This window comes from Canis lupus, chromosome 11 (assembly GCF_011100685.1).
Source record: "Canis lupus familiaris isolate Mischka breed German Shepherd chromosome 11, alternate assembly UU_Cfam_GSD_1.0, whole genome shotgun sequence".
Lineage (NCBI taxonomy): Eukaryota > Metazoa > Chordata > Mammalia > Carnivora > Canidae > Canis > Canis lupus.
The window spans coordinates 64,546,918-64,564,478 of NC_049232.1; the positions used below are offsets into that span (position 1 = coordinate 64,546,918).

At 39.8% G+C, this 17,561-nt stretch overlaps 1 protein-coding gene, 1 long non-coding RNA gene and 1 other non-coding gene across 9 annotated transcripts in view; 1 reads left to right on the forward strand and 2 right to left on the reverse strand.

Annotated features, from left to right (window-relative positions):
• Positions 1-17,561, reverse strand: part of TMEM245 (transmembrane protein 245) — a 102,058-nt gene that overhangs the window by 15,629 nt on the left and 68,868 nt on the right. For 2 of the 5 annotated variants that reach the window (XM_038553055.1, XM_038553054.1), the window contains 3 exons: positions 6,373-6,473; positions 4,735-4,909; positions 1,644-1,838 (listed from right to left, as the gene is read on the reverse strand). In XM_038553055.1, the coding sequence (XP_038408983.1) occupies positions 1,644-1,838; positions 4,735-4,909; positions 6,373-6,473 (471 nt within the window). Of the gene's footprint in view, positions 1-1,643; positions 1,839-4,734; positions 4,910-6,372; positions 6,474-8,187; positions 8,359-17,277; positions 17,428-17,561 lie in introns of those variants that run through there. The other 3 variants (XR_005367135.1, XM_038553056.1, XM_038553058.1) reach the window with 3 other exon arrangements.
• LOC111098127 overlaps positions 2,143-17,561 on the forward strand; it is a 47,770-nt gene continuing 32,351 nt past the window's right edge. For all 3 annotated transcript variants that reach the window (XR_005367138.1, XR_005367137.1, XR_005367139.1), the window contains exons 1-2: positions 2,143-2,286; positions 2,392-2,526. This is a non-coding gene — a long non-coding RNA (uncharacterized LOC111098127). The remainder of the gene's footprint in view (positions 2,287-2,391; positions 2,527-17,561) is intronic.
• Positions 16,660-16,721, reverse strand: MIR32 (microRNA mir-32). Its single transcript, NR_049223.1, has one exon. It is a non-coding gene; the product is annotated as a microRNA mir-32 (primary transcript).

Here is a 17,561-nt window from a genome sequence, read left to right on the forward strand (position 1 = left end):
TTATTCATGATAGAGAGAGAGAGAGAGAGGCAGACACAGGCAGAGGGAGAAGCAGGCTCCATGCCGAGGCAGACACAGGCAGAGGGAGAAGCAGGCTCCATGCCGGGAGCCCGACGCAGGACTCGATCCCGGGACTCCAGGATCACGCCCTGGGCCAAAGGCAGGCGTCGAACCGCTGAGCCACCCAGGGATCCCCGATTTCTTACTTTTTAATTGTTAAAGGTCCATCTTACCTCTTGTTACCATGTGATTAGTGGCATAACCACAAAGAAAAACTGTTTAACAAGTAGTATCCACTGAAGTTAAAACCGATGTCTACCCAGCCACCCCACTTCTTGGTAGATACTCAAACTAAATACTCATGTCTACCCAGAAGACACTGGCAAGTCCACAAATCTCCATCACACTGCAATGAATAAACTGGTATATTCATGTACTGGAATTCTAGGCAGCATGAAAAAAGGATGACTGGTACATGTACCAATGTGATTGGAAGCCACAGACACACATGAGCAGAAGAGGCCTGATTCAGGAGTACTTACTACAGGATTTCTTTTAGGTTCAAAAATAGGCACAGCCAATCTAAGTGACAGTGGTCAGATCATTAGCAGAGAAGGGGTCTGACTGAAAAACTGTATGGGGAAGCCTTCTAGAGCAATGGATATACTCTATCTTAATGTAGGTGATGCTTACATGGGTATGTGTATATGAAAAAATCCATCTAGTTGTATATTTAAGATGTGCATCTCAGCCTATGTAAGATAAACCTCAATAAAAAGCTTTGTAAATTTTGACACAATCAGGGAAATTTTTTTAGTTATAATTTATATTACATAAACTTATTTTATGAACTGTTGGTGACAGCAGATGACAGCAATTATGGATTGTCTGTCTGTACTTGCAAAATAACAAGTTCTAACTCTATACCAAAATTTTTTCCCCAACTTTTTATTTTGGAAAAGTGGAAACCTACAGAAAAACTGAAAGACTAAGTACATTTAACAACCAAATGTCACTCATCTAGATTCACAATTGTTAGTATGTTGCTATAGTCACTTTTCCCCTCTATTAGTTTTGGCTGAACTATTTGAAAATAAGTTGCAGACATCTTGACATCTTATCCCTAAAGGATATTCTGCTACACAACAAAGGTATCAGTATCATGCCTAGGAAATTTAACACTTTTTAAATTTTTAACACTAGGAAATTTAACACATAAAAAAGAACTATTTAATATATATCCCATATTCAGATTTCTCCAACTGTTCCATAAATGTTCTTTATCGATTCTCCTCACCACTAATTCAGGACCTCCCGCTGACTCCTACACTGCATCTGACTGTCCTGACTCCCCTTTAATCTGGTACACCATGTCCCCAAGAGGTTTTTTATATGGTTTATTTATTTTTGGTCTTCTATGATATGCACAATTCTGTCTCAATTTAGTTTTAAAATTTTCCTGGTATCTGAAACTCAAACATCTACAAACAGATGGTTTCTATTACTTAGAGTTTTCTATAATCTTTAGCAGACCATGTGCACTGAAATACCTGTATCCTGACAGGCTACTCAGGTAAAAAAGACTACAGACATGGAATAATTCAGCTTCATACCCAGTTCATGATCCTTCTGCTCTAACTTACCGCTGAGTCTGAGCAGGCCATGGGGTCTGGTTTGGCGTGGGCACTGAATTTGTAGGACTCATTAGCATGGCACTATAGATGTTGGAAGCGACCACAAGTATGCAGAGAAGTATGGGTCCAATGATTGCTCCTTCCAGGCCCAAGTAGTAGGCCCCACCAGCCACTGCCAAACCTGTCAAGTAAGGATGCCCGCCTCTGCAACAAAGAGCATACAGATTAGCTCAGGGCTTTGAACAAACACAAACCTCAGAGTAAATCTGAAACACACCTCCAAAACAATCTTCACTCCTAACACACCAGGCCTTTGATTGCATGACCAAGTTTCTCTAGATTACATCAGTGCAGATAACTGAACAGTGGTTGTAATATTGAATGCAAGCATTTTCTTACCTATGTAACACACAGGACATCTGCCTTTCTGTAAGTTTCAGCAACAGAGGGTGTGAAGTCACAATGTATATAAATATCCTATACCCATTACATGGCTGCCTGACCTAGATTAGTGTTGGCCGAGGACCGGTTACATAAGTCATGTGTTACACGGACTTCCATCAACTGACAGTTAAGCAGACACAATTTAGCATGCAATTCAAAGAATTACACTTTTTATAAGGCAATACAATAGCACTCATGCTTTTCACAGGTTAGACTTGGGGCAATATCCTAAAATAGTTTTTAAATACAGGTAATGACAAAAGGCCTCATGAGGAAACTACCTGTCACAAAGCCCAAGATTTCTATCTTACAGGAGAGTCATCACCGCCCTCCAGCTTACCACAGGATCACTTACATAACTGGAAAACAGTAAGATAGATGACAACCAGCATGGCACACTGACAGCAAGAACAAATGACCATTGACACAAGAGGGACTTGGAGAGAAGGTACGTTCTACTTCCAGTTTTCAGACAGAGGTGATTGGAACAATTTACTAAAGGGCAAACACCTCTGGAATAATATTCTGTATTATGTTATAATTCAATAAATGGTTCAATAAGTAACAATCAAGGTTAGCTAGTCTTCAGGAAATCAATACATTATGTTCATAATCTATCTTTCTCATTCCAAAAAAAAAATTTAGGGCAGTATTCCACAAAGCATTCCACATGCTTTGTAAGCAAGCTTTTCCCCTAAATAATACATTTTTTAAAAATTTCTATCAAAAGGGATCCCTGGGTGGTGCAGCGGTTTGGCGCCTGCCTTTGGCCCAGGGCGCAATCCTGGAGACCCGGGATCAAATCCCACATTGGGCTCCCGGTGCATGGAGCCTGCTTCTCCCTCTGCCTGTGTCTCTGCCTCTCTCTCTCTCTGTGTGACTATCATAAATAAATAAAAAAATTAAAAAAAAAATTCTATCAAAAATGCTTAAGGCTTAAAAAAAAAAGCTTTTAAACAAAGGCTTCATTTATTAAAAAATAAAACAATTTACACAAAATCTTTCATTTCCTAACAATGCTGGTTAAATAAGGTATTATTTTATTATTAAGATAAAGTCACATATAAATCTTAAAATCTAGCTAGAAACTTTAATAAAAAATTTACAGTAAAGAGAAATGAAAACATTTAATAAGCTTAAAAGACTACTCTTACTATTTAAATTTCAACTGTTTTTCTTAAAAAAAAAAAATATTTTATTTATTTATTTATTCATGAGAGGCCCACAGAGAGAGAGAGAGAGAGAGGCAGAGGGAGAAGCAGGATCCAAGCAGGGAGCCCAACGCAGGATTCCAGGATCACGACCTGAGCCAAAGGCAGATGCTTAACCGCTGAGCCACCCAGGCGTCCCTAAATTTCAACTGTTAAGCACTAGTTAACCACGTTTTAATGTCCTTTTGTCTGTAAATTTCTCTCTCAAGTTTTATATATATATATTTTTTAAAGATTTTTTTTAAATTTTTATTTATTTATGATAGTCACACACAGAGAGACAGAGAGAGGCAGAGACACAGGCTGAGGGAGAAGCAGGCTCCATGCACCGGGAGCCCGACGTGGGATTCGATCCCAGGTCTCCAGGATCACGCCCTGGGCCAAAGGCAGGCGCCAAACCGCTGCACCACCCAGGGATCCCTCTCTCAAGTTTTAAACAAAAGTTTCCCTAAGGCTCGCTTATGGAGTTGCTGTTTCTTTCTGCTCTGGAACTCTGGGCTTTAGAGTAGTTACGTATCATTTGTTTTCTTTCTTTTCTTTCTTTTTTTTTTTTTTTCATTTGTTTTCTATTTCAGGATACTAGAGAGAAAACAGGATGGCATACAATTTGTATGTATTTTCAAATTAACTAATGGGTACTCTATGAACTTAGCCCTTGTCTACACTTACTGTGATGATGAATTTTACTTAAAAATATTTAATATATTAACTATTATGATAGTTTCAGTAGGCACATTCTGAATTTGAGTAACTGATGAAATTTCAGCATTTGGTTACATCCTAGATTCTAATAATCAATGTGAATCTAGATACATGAATAAATAAGAACTGGCATAATTTATTTAATACAATTTCTAAGAGATTTCAAAATCTATAAAAACAGATATGTATTTATTATGTTATATGGTCAAGGCCTAGATTCTGTCCTAAATTTAACCTGTACTCATTCTAGGTCCATACTATAATATCTTAAGTAAATAGAGCTCTGTTTATCAGACATTAACTTGATGAGATTTGGTTTCACATGGAAAATGTGACCTACAACTCAATGTTTTTCTCCAAAGGCATATAAGTTCTAAAAATAACCACTAACTCATTACTGTACTTAAAATGTAATGTTTTATGTACATCTAGTAATATTTCTTTCCTAGCTTAAATATCACTAAGATTATTCAAAAATTTGTGTTAATGCAGGGTCTCATTTATTATAAATACTTATGTAACAAAATAGCATGCCTTGCAAACGGTATTAATTATATTACATTAAAATTTGATTGTATCAATGGGATCACAAAAGACTACTTCACTGAAAAGTCCTACCCTCTGCCCTTTTCCCATCTGCAAAAGGGAAAACAAAACAAAACAAAACAACCCTTCTTTTAAAAAAGGCCACATAAATCCCTGGATATGATCCACTAGCAACTTGAGAAGTTCTGTGGACTTACCCTGATATATCCGAATAGATGGCAGTATCTACAAAATACGTTGGCAGGAGATGAAAAACCAACAGTAGGATGGCTTTGCACCCTAAGCCTTGTGTAAGCCACAGGTCTAGAACTGCAGGTACTGCTGCCCAGTATGTCCCTAGGAAGGGCACTGCTCCTAGGATTGCTGCTAAAGCTAAGATGAAAAGAAAAGCAACTTAACATCTCCATTAAAACAATAATAAAACAGCAGAACCTAAGCAACTAGCTCCTCAATGACACCAAAACAAATTAAACAAACACAAACTCAAATTTCAGGTGCATGATAATGCCATTTAACTGAATGTGCTAGTTAAATGAAGGTCTGGTATGTATCTCAAAAGTTGATGCTAAAAATCTAAAGCGCATGCCTAGTCCATGAATCTCTCCTTAAGCAACAAAATTCTAGTGTCCCGCAGTTATTTTGAATCAATGGTTAATATACAGTCCTATCATGTAACTGTGAAGCATTGGTCAAAATTTGTACTGAGTCCAAAGCCAAATTAGAAATTAGTTTATAAACCTCAGAGATGAATGTAAACTCTTCATCTTGTTCCTTTCTAATAAAACAGAAATGTATTTTTTTATTATTTTTTTAATTGGTGTTCAATTTACCAACATACAGAATAACCCCCAGTGCCCATCACCCAATCACTCCCACCCCCCGCCCTCCTCCCCCAGAAATGTAATTTAAACAAAAACAAAACCAAGAGAGTCCAGCCAGCTGAAGGACCTGACTTCAAGCTCATCCCCTTACAGAGCAGGATGTCCACTCTCTCTCTCATCTGGCTCCCCTCCAGACCAAGAGTCAAGCAGATGTGGATTCTAGTTCTGGTCCTACCACTACCCAGAGATGTGACCTTGGAAAACTTCTGATTTCTCACCTCTATACCAGGAATTCCATCTACCCTGCCTGCCTCACAAGGTTGTTATAAGACAACAACCACCGTGTGCTTGCAGGCAGCCTACACGTCAGAGGGTGGCTTAGTGGACACAGAAGAAGGAAAGAACATGAATGAACCTGGGAATGTAAAGAAGAAAGGGAAAAAATGGCGGTAGCAGGTAAATGTGGAAGGCAGATATATTCAGGAAGACAAGGAGACATGGAAACAGTGGAAGGAAAAGTAGAAGGAGAGGAGCAAAGATAATGTAAAGGGAAAAATGGTTTTGAACCACCCTGGTGCTTACAGAATGAGCCTATTATTAGAATAGATCTGAAGAGGCAGGGCGATAGCTTGTGTGCTCTCAGAGACATTCGTCTTGCTCCTTGGACGGTGTCCTTCAGGGGACAGAGCTATTTGACCAACTCATTGCTCCCTGCCAATTAGTTCAATTCAAACCCTTACTGAGTGCCAAGTATGTACTAGGTGTTGTGCTAAATGCTAGGACATTCGCTGATTTAACACATCCCTATGCACTGCTTTCTAAGTGCTGGGTATCATTCTAGCTCATGGGAATACAGCATAAATACACACTACAAATCATACTTCTGCTCCTAATCTGGAATAGATCTCGAAATTTAGTATTTTAAGCTTGAGGAGGATGGCATGTCCCAATGTACGTAAAATGGCTTAATTTTCCTTAAACAGAGGACAGTGGAAGTTATGATACTACTGTTACCTGATGGTATGAAGACAATATTGATGCCAAATATAGTATGAGTCAGCCAAGTGTACAGTCCGTAGAAGCCAGCCATTTTGAGGGAAGCATCAAACACCCCTCTAGAATGCCCAAAGATAAAAGGGAAAGTAAATAAACACAGCATCACATTGTGATTCAGAAAAATCAGTTATTTCCAGGGCTCTGGCTACATGTTTACTAAATTTCTCTGATGAAAAAAATAACTGAAATAAAACACCTTAAAATAGCCTATTCACTGAAATAATTCATCAACTTTTCACTTCCGAAGCACATATTTTGCTGCCAAAATAAGTGGGAAAAAATTTAAGTATGACTATATTATTTCTGAGGACATAGTTAAATTCTAAGAAATACAGGCTGTCACCATGCCTCCCCTTTGGGAAGAACAAGTGCAGGATAATATAATTTGCATTTCGTGGATCTTCTCTTATTAACAAATTTTCCAACATTCCTTCAGCTCTGCAACCTAGCCTACAAAGCACCTTATATCAATGTTATCAAAAAAAATGCAGGTCATTGGGAGAGAATTTATGGAAAAAAAAAAAAAAGTCTTATTATTTCCCAAGTAAAATCAGAGGAAAATACAAAAGGGGTAAAAACAGACCCACACAGTTGGTGATTAATAGGAATGAAGTACATGAAAATCTGCAATGTCAGGTGCTTCAGCTTTGGTTTTCAGTTGGAAGATTAAGGCAGTATTATGTAAGGAGGAGAAATTAGGAACTGCGCAGAGCTCAAAAGCAGCAAACCTCAAGTTATTCCAAAGGCATCATAAAATGATAAAAAACAGAGTTCTGTGGGGCACAGGGGAAGTATGGTCATATACTCATGAGAGAAGGAAAACCTGTCATTAAAATATCAGAGGCTATGGCAGCAAAGGGGACACTGTACACCGAGCTTTTCCAAAGCATCCCAAGAGATACATGGTAAGAGGAAAGCCAAGCTCCAAAACCTAGAGATTCATTTACTAGGGTTCAGACACATGAACTGGGTGACACAGTGGCTCCCCAGACTGTCAAACCTCCTTTGTCATCCTGACCAGCAGCTTTCACTCAAGAATGTGAACCTACCATGTGATCTCTGACAATAAAGATACAGATTAAAATGGTATCAAAAAGATGGAAAGGAAGGGAGAGAGCCCAGAGGAAACAAAATATCTGAACAGTAACTGAATAAAGGAGATGGGGGAAAAAGAGAAAGTAGCCAAGCTTCAGGTTTTAAACCTGAGGGAGAAAGACTGGCAGTGTCTCAAGAGCATGGAAAAGCCCTAAACGAGAGGAGACATGGAAGAAAAGGGAATATATTTAGTTTAGAAATAATACGGGGTGAAATAATAAGGGGAGAAATTATGGTGAAAGGATGGTGAAAATAGCCTGGAGGTCACTGGAAGTAAAAGACAAAGTTGATGGAAAACTTGGGGCAAGAGATTTGAATGGGCCAGAAGCAACTAATCACAGGAAAGGATAAGATACCCCCAGGGGCAAGCGTAGAGAAAATGGGGCGATGGGCTGTGTTCCCATAGGGGACCTAAGGACAGAGGGACAAAGGCCAAAGTGATAATGAGATCACACCAGCAGTTGGGAGACAATCACTAGGGTATAGTATTCCCAGAGGCCAAAGGAGAAAGAAGCTTTTGAGAAGAGGGGATGATATTAAGGTCAAATACCCCAGGGAGATTAATAACAATAAGGTCTTTAAAAAAAAAAATTGGTACAGATTGGACCAGAACTGAGGAGGTCAATGATAAAACATATAGATGTTTGCACCAATCTTATGTTAATCAAAATGGCTTACCAACTTCATGGTATCCAAAAATGTTTACACCAAAATGAAGTTGACATCAAAGGTGTCATGAAATACTTCAACTGAATCACCCCTCTGCGTGGCACGTAGGCAAAACTCAATCCAAAAAGGACCACTTGTAGGAAACAGCACATAGTCTTCCTTCTTTTACCTCTGGGAATACTGAGTGTTGATAACATTCTCATTAAGGCAACTTTCAAATAATTTTGTGAACCCTAAATGTATTAGATACTGTTTACAGTTACTCAACATGTTCATGTAACACAGTGAGGGATGAAAGGGCAATGGATTACCCTCTTGCTATTTATGATCTGGTACATGAGCTTTATAAAACAGCAAAGACAAATCTCTTAACAATTTACTAGGAGACAGAATTTTTTTTAACTCCATCAAATTCCTAGCCATTTTTTTCTTTTTATTGGCTTTACTGAACTATAACTTAGAAACAATAACACTCACCCTTAAGTGTATTAATTCAGTTAAGTCTTGGCAAATGTATACAGCACAGAACCACCATTACTGTCAAGATATAGAACACTTACCCTAAAACACTCCCTCACGTCCTTGGATAGTCTATCCCTCTCTGAACTATGACACCAACTAGATATGCTTTCTGTCACCATGGTTTTGTCTCTTCTAGAATTTCATCTGAACAGAATCATACATTATGTAGCTTTTTAAAAAACTGTGGTAAAGGGCAGCCCAGGTGGCTCAGCGGTTTAGTGCCCCCTTCAGCCCAGAGCATGATCCCGGAGACCCGGAATCAAGTCCCACATCAGGCTTCCTGCATGGAGCCTGCTTCTCCCTCTGCCTGTGTCTCTGCCTGCACACCCCCACCCCCTCTGTGTATCTCATGAATAAATAAAATAAAAAAAAATAAGAAAAAAACTGTGGTAAAATATACATACCAAGAAATTTGCCGTTTAACCATTCTCAAGTGTACAGTTCTGTAGTGTCAAGGACATTCACACTTTCATTATACAGCTTTTGTGTTTGGCTTCTTCAACCTAGTACAATATTTTGAGATTTGCCCACATTATCATTATCAGTTTGTTCCTCTGTAATTGCTGAGTAGTAGTCAATTATTTGTATAGGCCACAATTTGTTTATCTAATCACCAACTTATGGCCATTTGGGCTATTTCCGGTTTGGGACTATTGTGAATAATGTTGCTGTGAACATTCAAGCACAAGCCTTTGCATGGACATGGGCTTTCTGCTTTTCAGTACGTACCTAGGAATGGAGATGCTCAGTCATATGGTATGTTTTAATTTTATAAGAAACACTAGCAATTCCTTTGATCTTTCAATTCAAATAAAACATATGGTCCACGGACAATTAGCCAGAAGTCATTGCCTGCTATATTACACCACATCTCTTAGAGCCGCGAGGTTAAATTTCATACTTATGGTATTATGAGGGTGAATACCAGCAGAAAGAGCAATTCAACTCATGAAAAGCTAAATGGCAATGTATCCAAATCCCCTCCTGACTGACCCAGTGCACACTAGGTCCCCAATAAACAGTAGCTGCTACAGAAGCTATTGTGGTTCTATTTCTTGAGAACAGTATACTTTATTGATGCTCAGAAGATTCTGATGATGACAACTCTGGAAAGTTGTAGTACAAGAGCTTAGTGTATCTGAATTGAGAAGGTAAGGTCAAGAGACACTAACGTTTGCTAAGTACCCATGTGGTAGGTATGTCTAAATCCACAAAAATGTCTACATCCTAATGGCCAGTCCCTGGGAATATGTTACCTTATGTGGTAAATGGGACTCTGCAGATGTGATTAAGACAAGCATTGTGAGATTCGGGAGATTATCCTGGATTACTGGGTAGGCCCAATGTAATCACAGAAGTCCTTATAAGAGGAAGGTGGATTTCATATAAGACAGTGGTGATGGAAGGCAAAAACTGTGAATATATTAAAACCATTGAATTGTATATTTTAAAATGGTGAATTTCACGTATGTGGATTTTTATCTCAATAAAAACAAGTTGTAAAAAGAAGGAAGCAGGAGAGTCAGTGTTAGCGGAGACATGAGGACAAAAGCAAAGGTCAGAGAGAAAGAGACATTTGAAAATGCCACACTGCTGGCTTTGAACAGGGAAGAAGGACCATGAGCCAAGGAATGCGGGCAGCCTCCAGAAGCTGGAAAGGGCAAGGAAACAGATTCTCTCCTAAAGCTTCCAGAATGAACACAGCTCTGCTGGCACCCTAATTTTAGGACTTCTGACCTCCAGAATGGTCAGAAAAAAAAAAAAATCTGTGTTTTAAGCCACTAAGCTTAAGGTAATGTTATAGCTGCAATCAGAAACTAATATAACTCACCATGTCCCAAGTGCTGAGTTACATGCTTTGCCTATATTGTTCCATTGGCTCTGTGTTGGGTCCTCTCATTCATGCAGAAAAATGACTCCTGGTCAAAAATCAGATAAATCAGGATGCCTGGGTGGCTCAGTGCTTGAGCGTCTGCCTTTGGCTCAGGTTGTGATCCTGGGGTCCTGGGATTGAGTGCCACATCAGGCTCCCTACAGGGAGCCTGCATCTCCCTCTGCCTATGTCTCTGCCTCTCTGTGTCTCTTGGGAATAATAAAATCATTTTTAAAAAATCAGATAAATCTGTTAAACTAAAAGTACAGGTGCACTTTTCTTTAAAAAAGAAAAAAAACGTGATAGCTCAAAATGAGGGCAGGGGCTGGGGGAGATGGTGCTGAGCTATTTACAGCTAAAAGGCAAGAAAACTCTTCTGGAAATTATTGGATCTGTGTACTAGATAGCTCTGATATAATAATTCCTAATCAAGGCACCCAACTCACTAAAGATCAAGATGTTAGATGACAATATATTTTTGGTATCCAGATTCCTATTATATAGTACTAAGATGTTTACCTGCAGGCCAAACACATACTTAATGGTCCCCAAAGCCAAGACACCACTAACAGAAGCCTGGGCAGCTACATGACACCTACATCTGGTTCTGGCCAAGGCCATTATTCGATAGTGGCTATCCTAGTTGACCACTTCCAAAGGGGGCTGGGGCTCAGTATACGCATCCTGAGACAAACTGGGGTCCTGTTCACCCTATTAGAGTGAAATGTTCTGGAAAGTAGAGGTAGGGGGTACCTGGGTGACTTGGCCAGTGAAGCAACTGCCTTCGGCTCAGGTCATGACTCCGGGGTCCTGGGATTGAGTCCTGTGTTGGGTTCCCTGCTCAGCAGGGAGCCTGCTTCTCCCTCTACCCCTCCCCCACTTGTGCACACAGGCACACTCTAATAAAATCTTTAAAAAATGTTTAAAACAACTGGGTGATGGGCACTGAGGGGGGCACCTGATGGGATGAGCACTGAGTGTTATGCTATATGTTGGCAAATCAAACTCCAATAAAAAAGAGAATACAGGGCAGCGTGGGTGGCTCAGTGGTTTAGCGCTACCTTCGGCCCAGGGCCGGATCCTGGAGACCCGGGATCAAGTCTCGTGTCGTGCTCTTTGCGTGGGGCCTGCTTCTCCCTCTGCCTGTGTCTCTGCCTCTCTCTCTGTGTCTCTCATGAATAAATAAATAAAATATTTTTTGAAAGAAAGAAAGAAAGAAGAAAGAAAAAGAGAAGAGAAGAGAAGAGAAGAGAAAGAAAGAAAAGAAAAGAAAAGAAAAGAAAAGAAAAGAAGAAAGAAAAGAAAAGAAAAGAAAAGAAAAGAAAAGAAAAGAAAAGAAAAGAAAAGAAAAGAAAAGAAAGAAATTTTACAAACAGAGATAGAACATGGGGATGGGGGCAAGAAGCAAGGAGAGATGCAACAAGCCACACAGCTTGCCAAGTGTGTGTGCATCCGTGGCTTGCTGGTATGACTCTATTGAGCGCTCTATGACCTACCCCAGCACTGGATGTCTTTCTTGGCTTTTAGTGAGTTGGGTGCCTAGAGTGGGCATTTGTACACCAGAATGATCTAGTACAGATCCAACAATTTTAAGAGGGTCGCCATTGCCTTTTTACTTGAAAGAAGTCAGGCCCGCATTCTGAGCCTTTTTATTGCCTTCATTAAAACAAAACAAAAAACTGAACTACACTCACAGTGTAAAAGAGGTCTCTTTTTTTGTATGAATGAGGCAACCCAAGAGGGATTCAATGAAATAATATATGCAAAGCATGTAACTCCATGCTGGCGCACAGCGGGTGCTCAGCAAACATCAGGTAGAGGATGGATGAAAGAAAGGACAGAACTGGAGGCTCGAGCCGAGCCGAAGTTAGAAGACCCCTCAGCGAGGTAATGAATGGAAGGAAAGGAGTGGTGGTGAGGAAGGCAATAGTCGAGAATGCGGTAAATAGAAATGTTAATGAAGGCCAACAGGACCTGGATTTGGTAGCAAGAATACAGAATCGGGCGTCACAAGACCTGAAAGAGCTCTGGCTCTGTGACCAATCTCTCTGGAATCTCAGTTCTGTCACTGATTAGTGGCATGATCTTCAAGACTGTAAACTTCTCTGAGCTTCACTTGCCTTAATTGTGAAACAGAAATAACAGAGACAAGTATTCACTTCATAATATTATTATGAAGATTAATAACCCAACGAAAGTGATAAGCTTCATGACTGGTGCACAGTAAGCATGCAATTAAGTTGGTGCTATTACAGAATTATGTCATTATTACCAATTAGCACTTTAGTAAGGCTAAAAATAATGCACATAGTGACTTTCTCTTCTCTCCTTCCAGTTTTTGGAAGTATACCAATTTTTGCAGTGTGCTAAAGAGATACGGGGTATGGCAAAGCTGAGAGTGGAAGTAGCATACCACAAAGGTGTAGATTAATTATTTTAAACTATAAAGTACCAATGAAGCTACATGAGCAAAAACCCAAAATACGGTGTACATAATCACTCATCTCTCAGTTCTCTGGAACCTAAAATTCAGAGACCGCTAGGAATTGTTCATTCTCAGAACCAAACACAACCTTATCTGGCACATAATTAACGGTGTGCATGATACAGTTTGAATGCGGGTACCAGAAATCACTCGTCTAATCAATGTAAAGAGTATCTATTCCTTAAAATCATACCAGTGAAACATCATTCTCTCATTTCGTTCACTCCCTGATATCAACCCATTAATCAACACTTTTTGGATACTCAAATTCAGTGAGCATTTTCCTATCTTGCTATAAAAGAAAGACACTCTGATATATTTCATCAAATCTTTTGCAATAATCACAAAAGCTCTGACTTGCGGCATTTTCTAAGAGTGGTTATATATGACTTGTGCCACGAGAATGCATGGTGCCATTCACTGGAAATTACCCTTCCTTTTATAACTGTTCACAACCCTATTACCAAGCATCTATTATAAAAATTCACAGAAAACCTGCACCAACCTCATCAGGCTAATATGTATGTGACATTTAGTTTTCCTCTACTGTCTACTTCAATCCTCTCTCTTGAATAGGGTATTGGCTTGTGCCCAGTCTTCTGGGACCTATTTTTTCGGTGATTTTTCAAAGGTCATTGACAATGTTCTCCAATTACATCTCCAGGCTTTCCCAGAACTCAACAATTTAAAAGAATGAAATTCAGAAGACCCTGGATGTTCCTCTTCCTCCCCTCTTTTGTAGCTCAGTCAAGCTGGTACCACAGGTCTCATTTAGCTCGAGGGTGAGACTGATAACAGCCACAAAGTTGGAAGCTCCCCCCTCTAACAAGGCCACATCCTCATTCAAAACCTTCCACTGGCAGGCATCCCTACAGATGGTCCCCTGCCCCGAGCTATACACAGACCCATAAATGGCAGGGTTCCCCTCTACTGGAAGGCAGGCCACAGTGCATCCAATCCAGTCAGGCCTCACTGAAGCATACCTCTCTATGAATAAAACTTCCAGGTTCATTTACTTATAATCAGTTTTTGTCTAAGTTTTCCCCTAGTAAATGCCATTGTTGACGTATACTGTACGGCACTAAAGGTGTGTGTCCATGCCTTGTTTACACAACTGTATATTGATCCTTAAACAACATGCGTTTGAACTATGTGGGTCCACTTATATGCAGATATTTTTTGATTTTTTGATATGGTCTGTATCTTCTCTTCCTAATGATTTCCTTAATAACATTTTCCTTCCTCTGGATTACTATATTGTAAAAATACGATATTTAACAAGAACAACACACAAAGTGTGTGTTAATTTGTTAATTGTTGATGTTATCGGTGAGGCATCTGGTCCATAGTAAACTATTAGTATTTAAGTTTCTGTGGGTTTTCAGCAGTGCAAGGGGTCCAAGTCCCTTAACTCCTACACTGTTCAGGGGTCAACTATATATCTAACTCCTCTACCCCAGGGGCTTGAACTGGTTTCAGATGCCTGGTTAAGGGGGCACCTGGGTGGTTCAGTCAGTTTAGAGTCTGGATTCTGACTTTGGCTCAGGTTATGACCTTGGCGTCCTGCAGTTGAGCCGTCCTGCAGTTGAGCCCCACATCAGGCTCCCCGCTCAGCATGGGGTCTGCTTGTCCCTCTTCCTCTGCTCCTCCTTCAGCTTACACTTTCTCTTTCTCAAATAAATAATCTTTAAAAAAATGCCTGGTTAGGATTTTTTCAAAGATTTTATTTTTATTTATTTATTCATGAGATACACACAGAGAGAGGCAGAGACATAGGAAGAGGGAGAAGGAGCCTCCCTGCAAGGATCCCGATGTGGGACTCGATCTCGATCCCAGATCTCAGAAGCCAAAAGCAGACACTCAACCGCTGAACCACCCAGGCGTCCCCCTGGTTAGGATATAATTCTTAACCAGCTGTCTTCCTCACCCTTTATAAATTCTAAGATGAAACTTAACTCTTTTACATGTTAGCTAATAACACTTCCCTTCAACTCTCAGCCCTCTCTCATTTCTGACCAAAAAGGGTGTTCTTGTGGGGAGAGATGGTGAGGAAGCTTTAAAAAAGGGGGGGGGGGGGCTGTTTCATGGTTACTTTTCTAAATGGAGTGAGAGAAAGCTGGCCAGACAACCCAGGATTTGATCATATGACCTGCTTTTAATGGAATGAGACAGAAGCAAGGAGGGGTTTGGGGAAAATGGTAAGCCATGGTCAAGAAGCTATATGCCCTCAGAGGACACTGGGCTCTAGACCACAGACAAGTAGAGTGCACGTGTCTAAGGAAGGAGAAAGAAGAGTCCAAAAATCAAACTTTGCCTACCCCCAACCCTTCTTTACACTGGTTCTGCCCTCTTTTCTTTCTAAAGGTCAAATAGGAAGACTATCAGATTATTGCTCCCTCAGGAAACAACGAGCATTACCTTATCTACCCTCACCACGATATACTTCCCCTCAATGGAAGGCTAGGTAGCAGAGAGGGCAGGCCAGCTTCCAGAAACACAGCATGTAAAATTATCAACTGGGGAAAAGAATCACCCAGCTCTCTTCATTACTACCTAAACTCTCTTGAAAAGTTGTATCTCCCTCCGTTTCCTGGTTCATCTGCCCCAGAGACCTGGCTCCACAGTAAAATGTACAGAAACCTGGTTGACAGCGGAGTTCCCCGTTCCTGAGGGGGATGGTCACGCTGCACAAGCAGACCTGGTGTGCTGCTGAGGAGCACAGGGAGAAGCCGTCTCGGAAGCCTTGCAACCCCCCCAGAAAAAACAGTGAGTCATTGTCACAACAGTGGTGTCACGTTCAATCAACTGGAGTCCTTGGCAGTCAATATTTGTACATCATTAATGCATGGTTTTGTGTCTTTGACAGTGCCCACTGATCACGGAGGCTTGGTCTAATGCTAACTAAAAAATTAACAAGGGGCTGCTTCAAACACATAGGCAAATAGCAAACAGTTGTATCTCAACACTAGTCCAATTATAAGGCTATTAAAATTAATTTAATTAAGTTTTAAAGCACCACAATAAGGAACTAAATACAAGACAAAGTTTCTTAAGGTCATTTCCTTGGAAACTTGACATAAAGGTTTAGGATTATTAGACCAATCTTTAATCAATTAGGTTAAAAAGGCTTTATTTTTACTGAGTTGGTTATTATTTAAGAACTCCAGTTAATGTGAGGCTCCCAAACATGCATAAGAGATTTTGTCTCTATTCCAGTGTTAAGAGAGCTATCTTTTCAAATAAGTGAAAATACATTTTCTTACAGCTTTAAACTCTTCCTTATACATTTTAAACAATTGTTTATAACCTGAAATTCATGAGAATTTCTTTTCAATGAATATTTACTTTGTTCAATGTCAAAATGCAAATACAGATTTACTGAATGATCGACACTGATACTTTTAATTCTCCGGTGTTGGATGCGGGGGGGAGAGGTGAGAAGCACGTTCACTTTCAAAAAGAAAAAAAATGAATAAATAAATAAATTTCACAGTACGTACATTCTCCCATCCAATTCCTAAGAAGGATGCCCACCCACCAATACTGAAAAGCTGTCATCCCACAAGCAAGAGCCATACCCGTGTGCATGCACTCATGTGGAAATATCACACACACTAAATTGCATTGAGGCCGTGACAACATGCAACTTAGTAATGTGCAATATCTCCACCAGAGCAAGCAGAATGGGAGCATCGGGGGAGAAGGGCGTGATGCAAACATTCAGGACACAACATGCTCTACGGAGACGAAAATGGTTTGGGGTTGATGGAGGCATGCCACTAACTCAAAAAATCATGAAATGAAAACCCAAATGAATACACAAACATATTCAATTCAGAAAAACACTTGTTCAGAACTGAGGATTGTAACTGAGGTTCAAATATTCAACAGACAGCAATCATCAAGTAGCCATGTATTTCAGAAGGCGAAGCTTCAAGAGCCAACACACTTTTGGTGCCCGGCCATGCAGTTAACTCCCAACTTCAATTCCATTTTCAGCTTATTGATGGATCACATAAAACAAATTGGATGATTTTCACTTGACCACTACAGTGATGATGAGTAATGGTTGGTGTTAATGAAGTCTGACTTCACTGATGATTTGCAGACTAAGTTCCACTCTCAGGACTTCATGACAACATTTTTGTAATCGCTTGTATAATATTTTTCCGCTTGAAATCTTTGTCCATGAAGAAACATATTCCATCTTGAACACAATCCTTCAGAATGAAAAAAATCTCACAAGACCTCTGAGCACTAGAACTCATTGTTATCTTACATATGTGAAAAGGTTCTTCAGAGGCATCTGTGTAAAGCCTGTCCATTTTAGGTCTTGAATTTGACCCAATAAAGAAAGAGACAAAAATCACTTAGAAAAGAAAAGAGAAAAAAAAGAAGCACTTAGACTGCTAAAAATTGTCTTGCATTATAATCTTTAATTTACATAACTCGATATCACTGTGGTTACACAAAAGTTCCAGACAAGTTATCTAGTCTGTATTG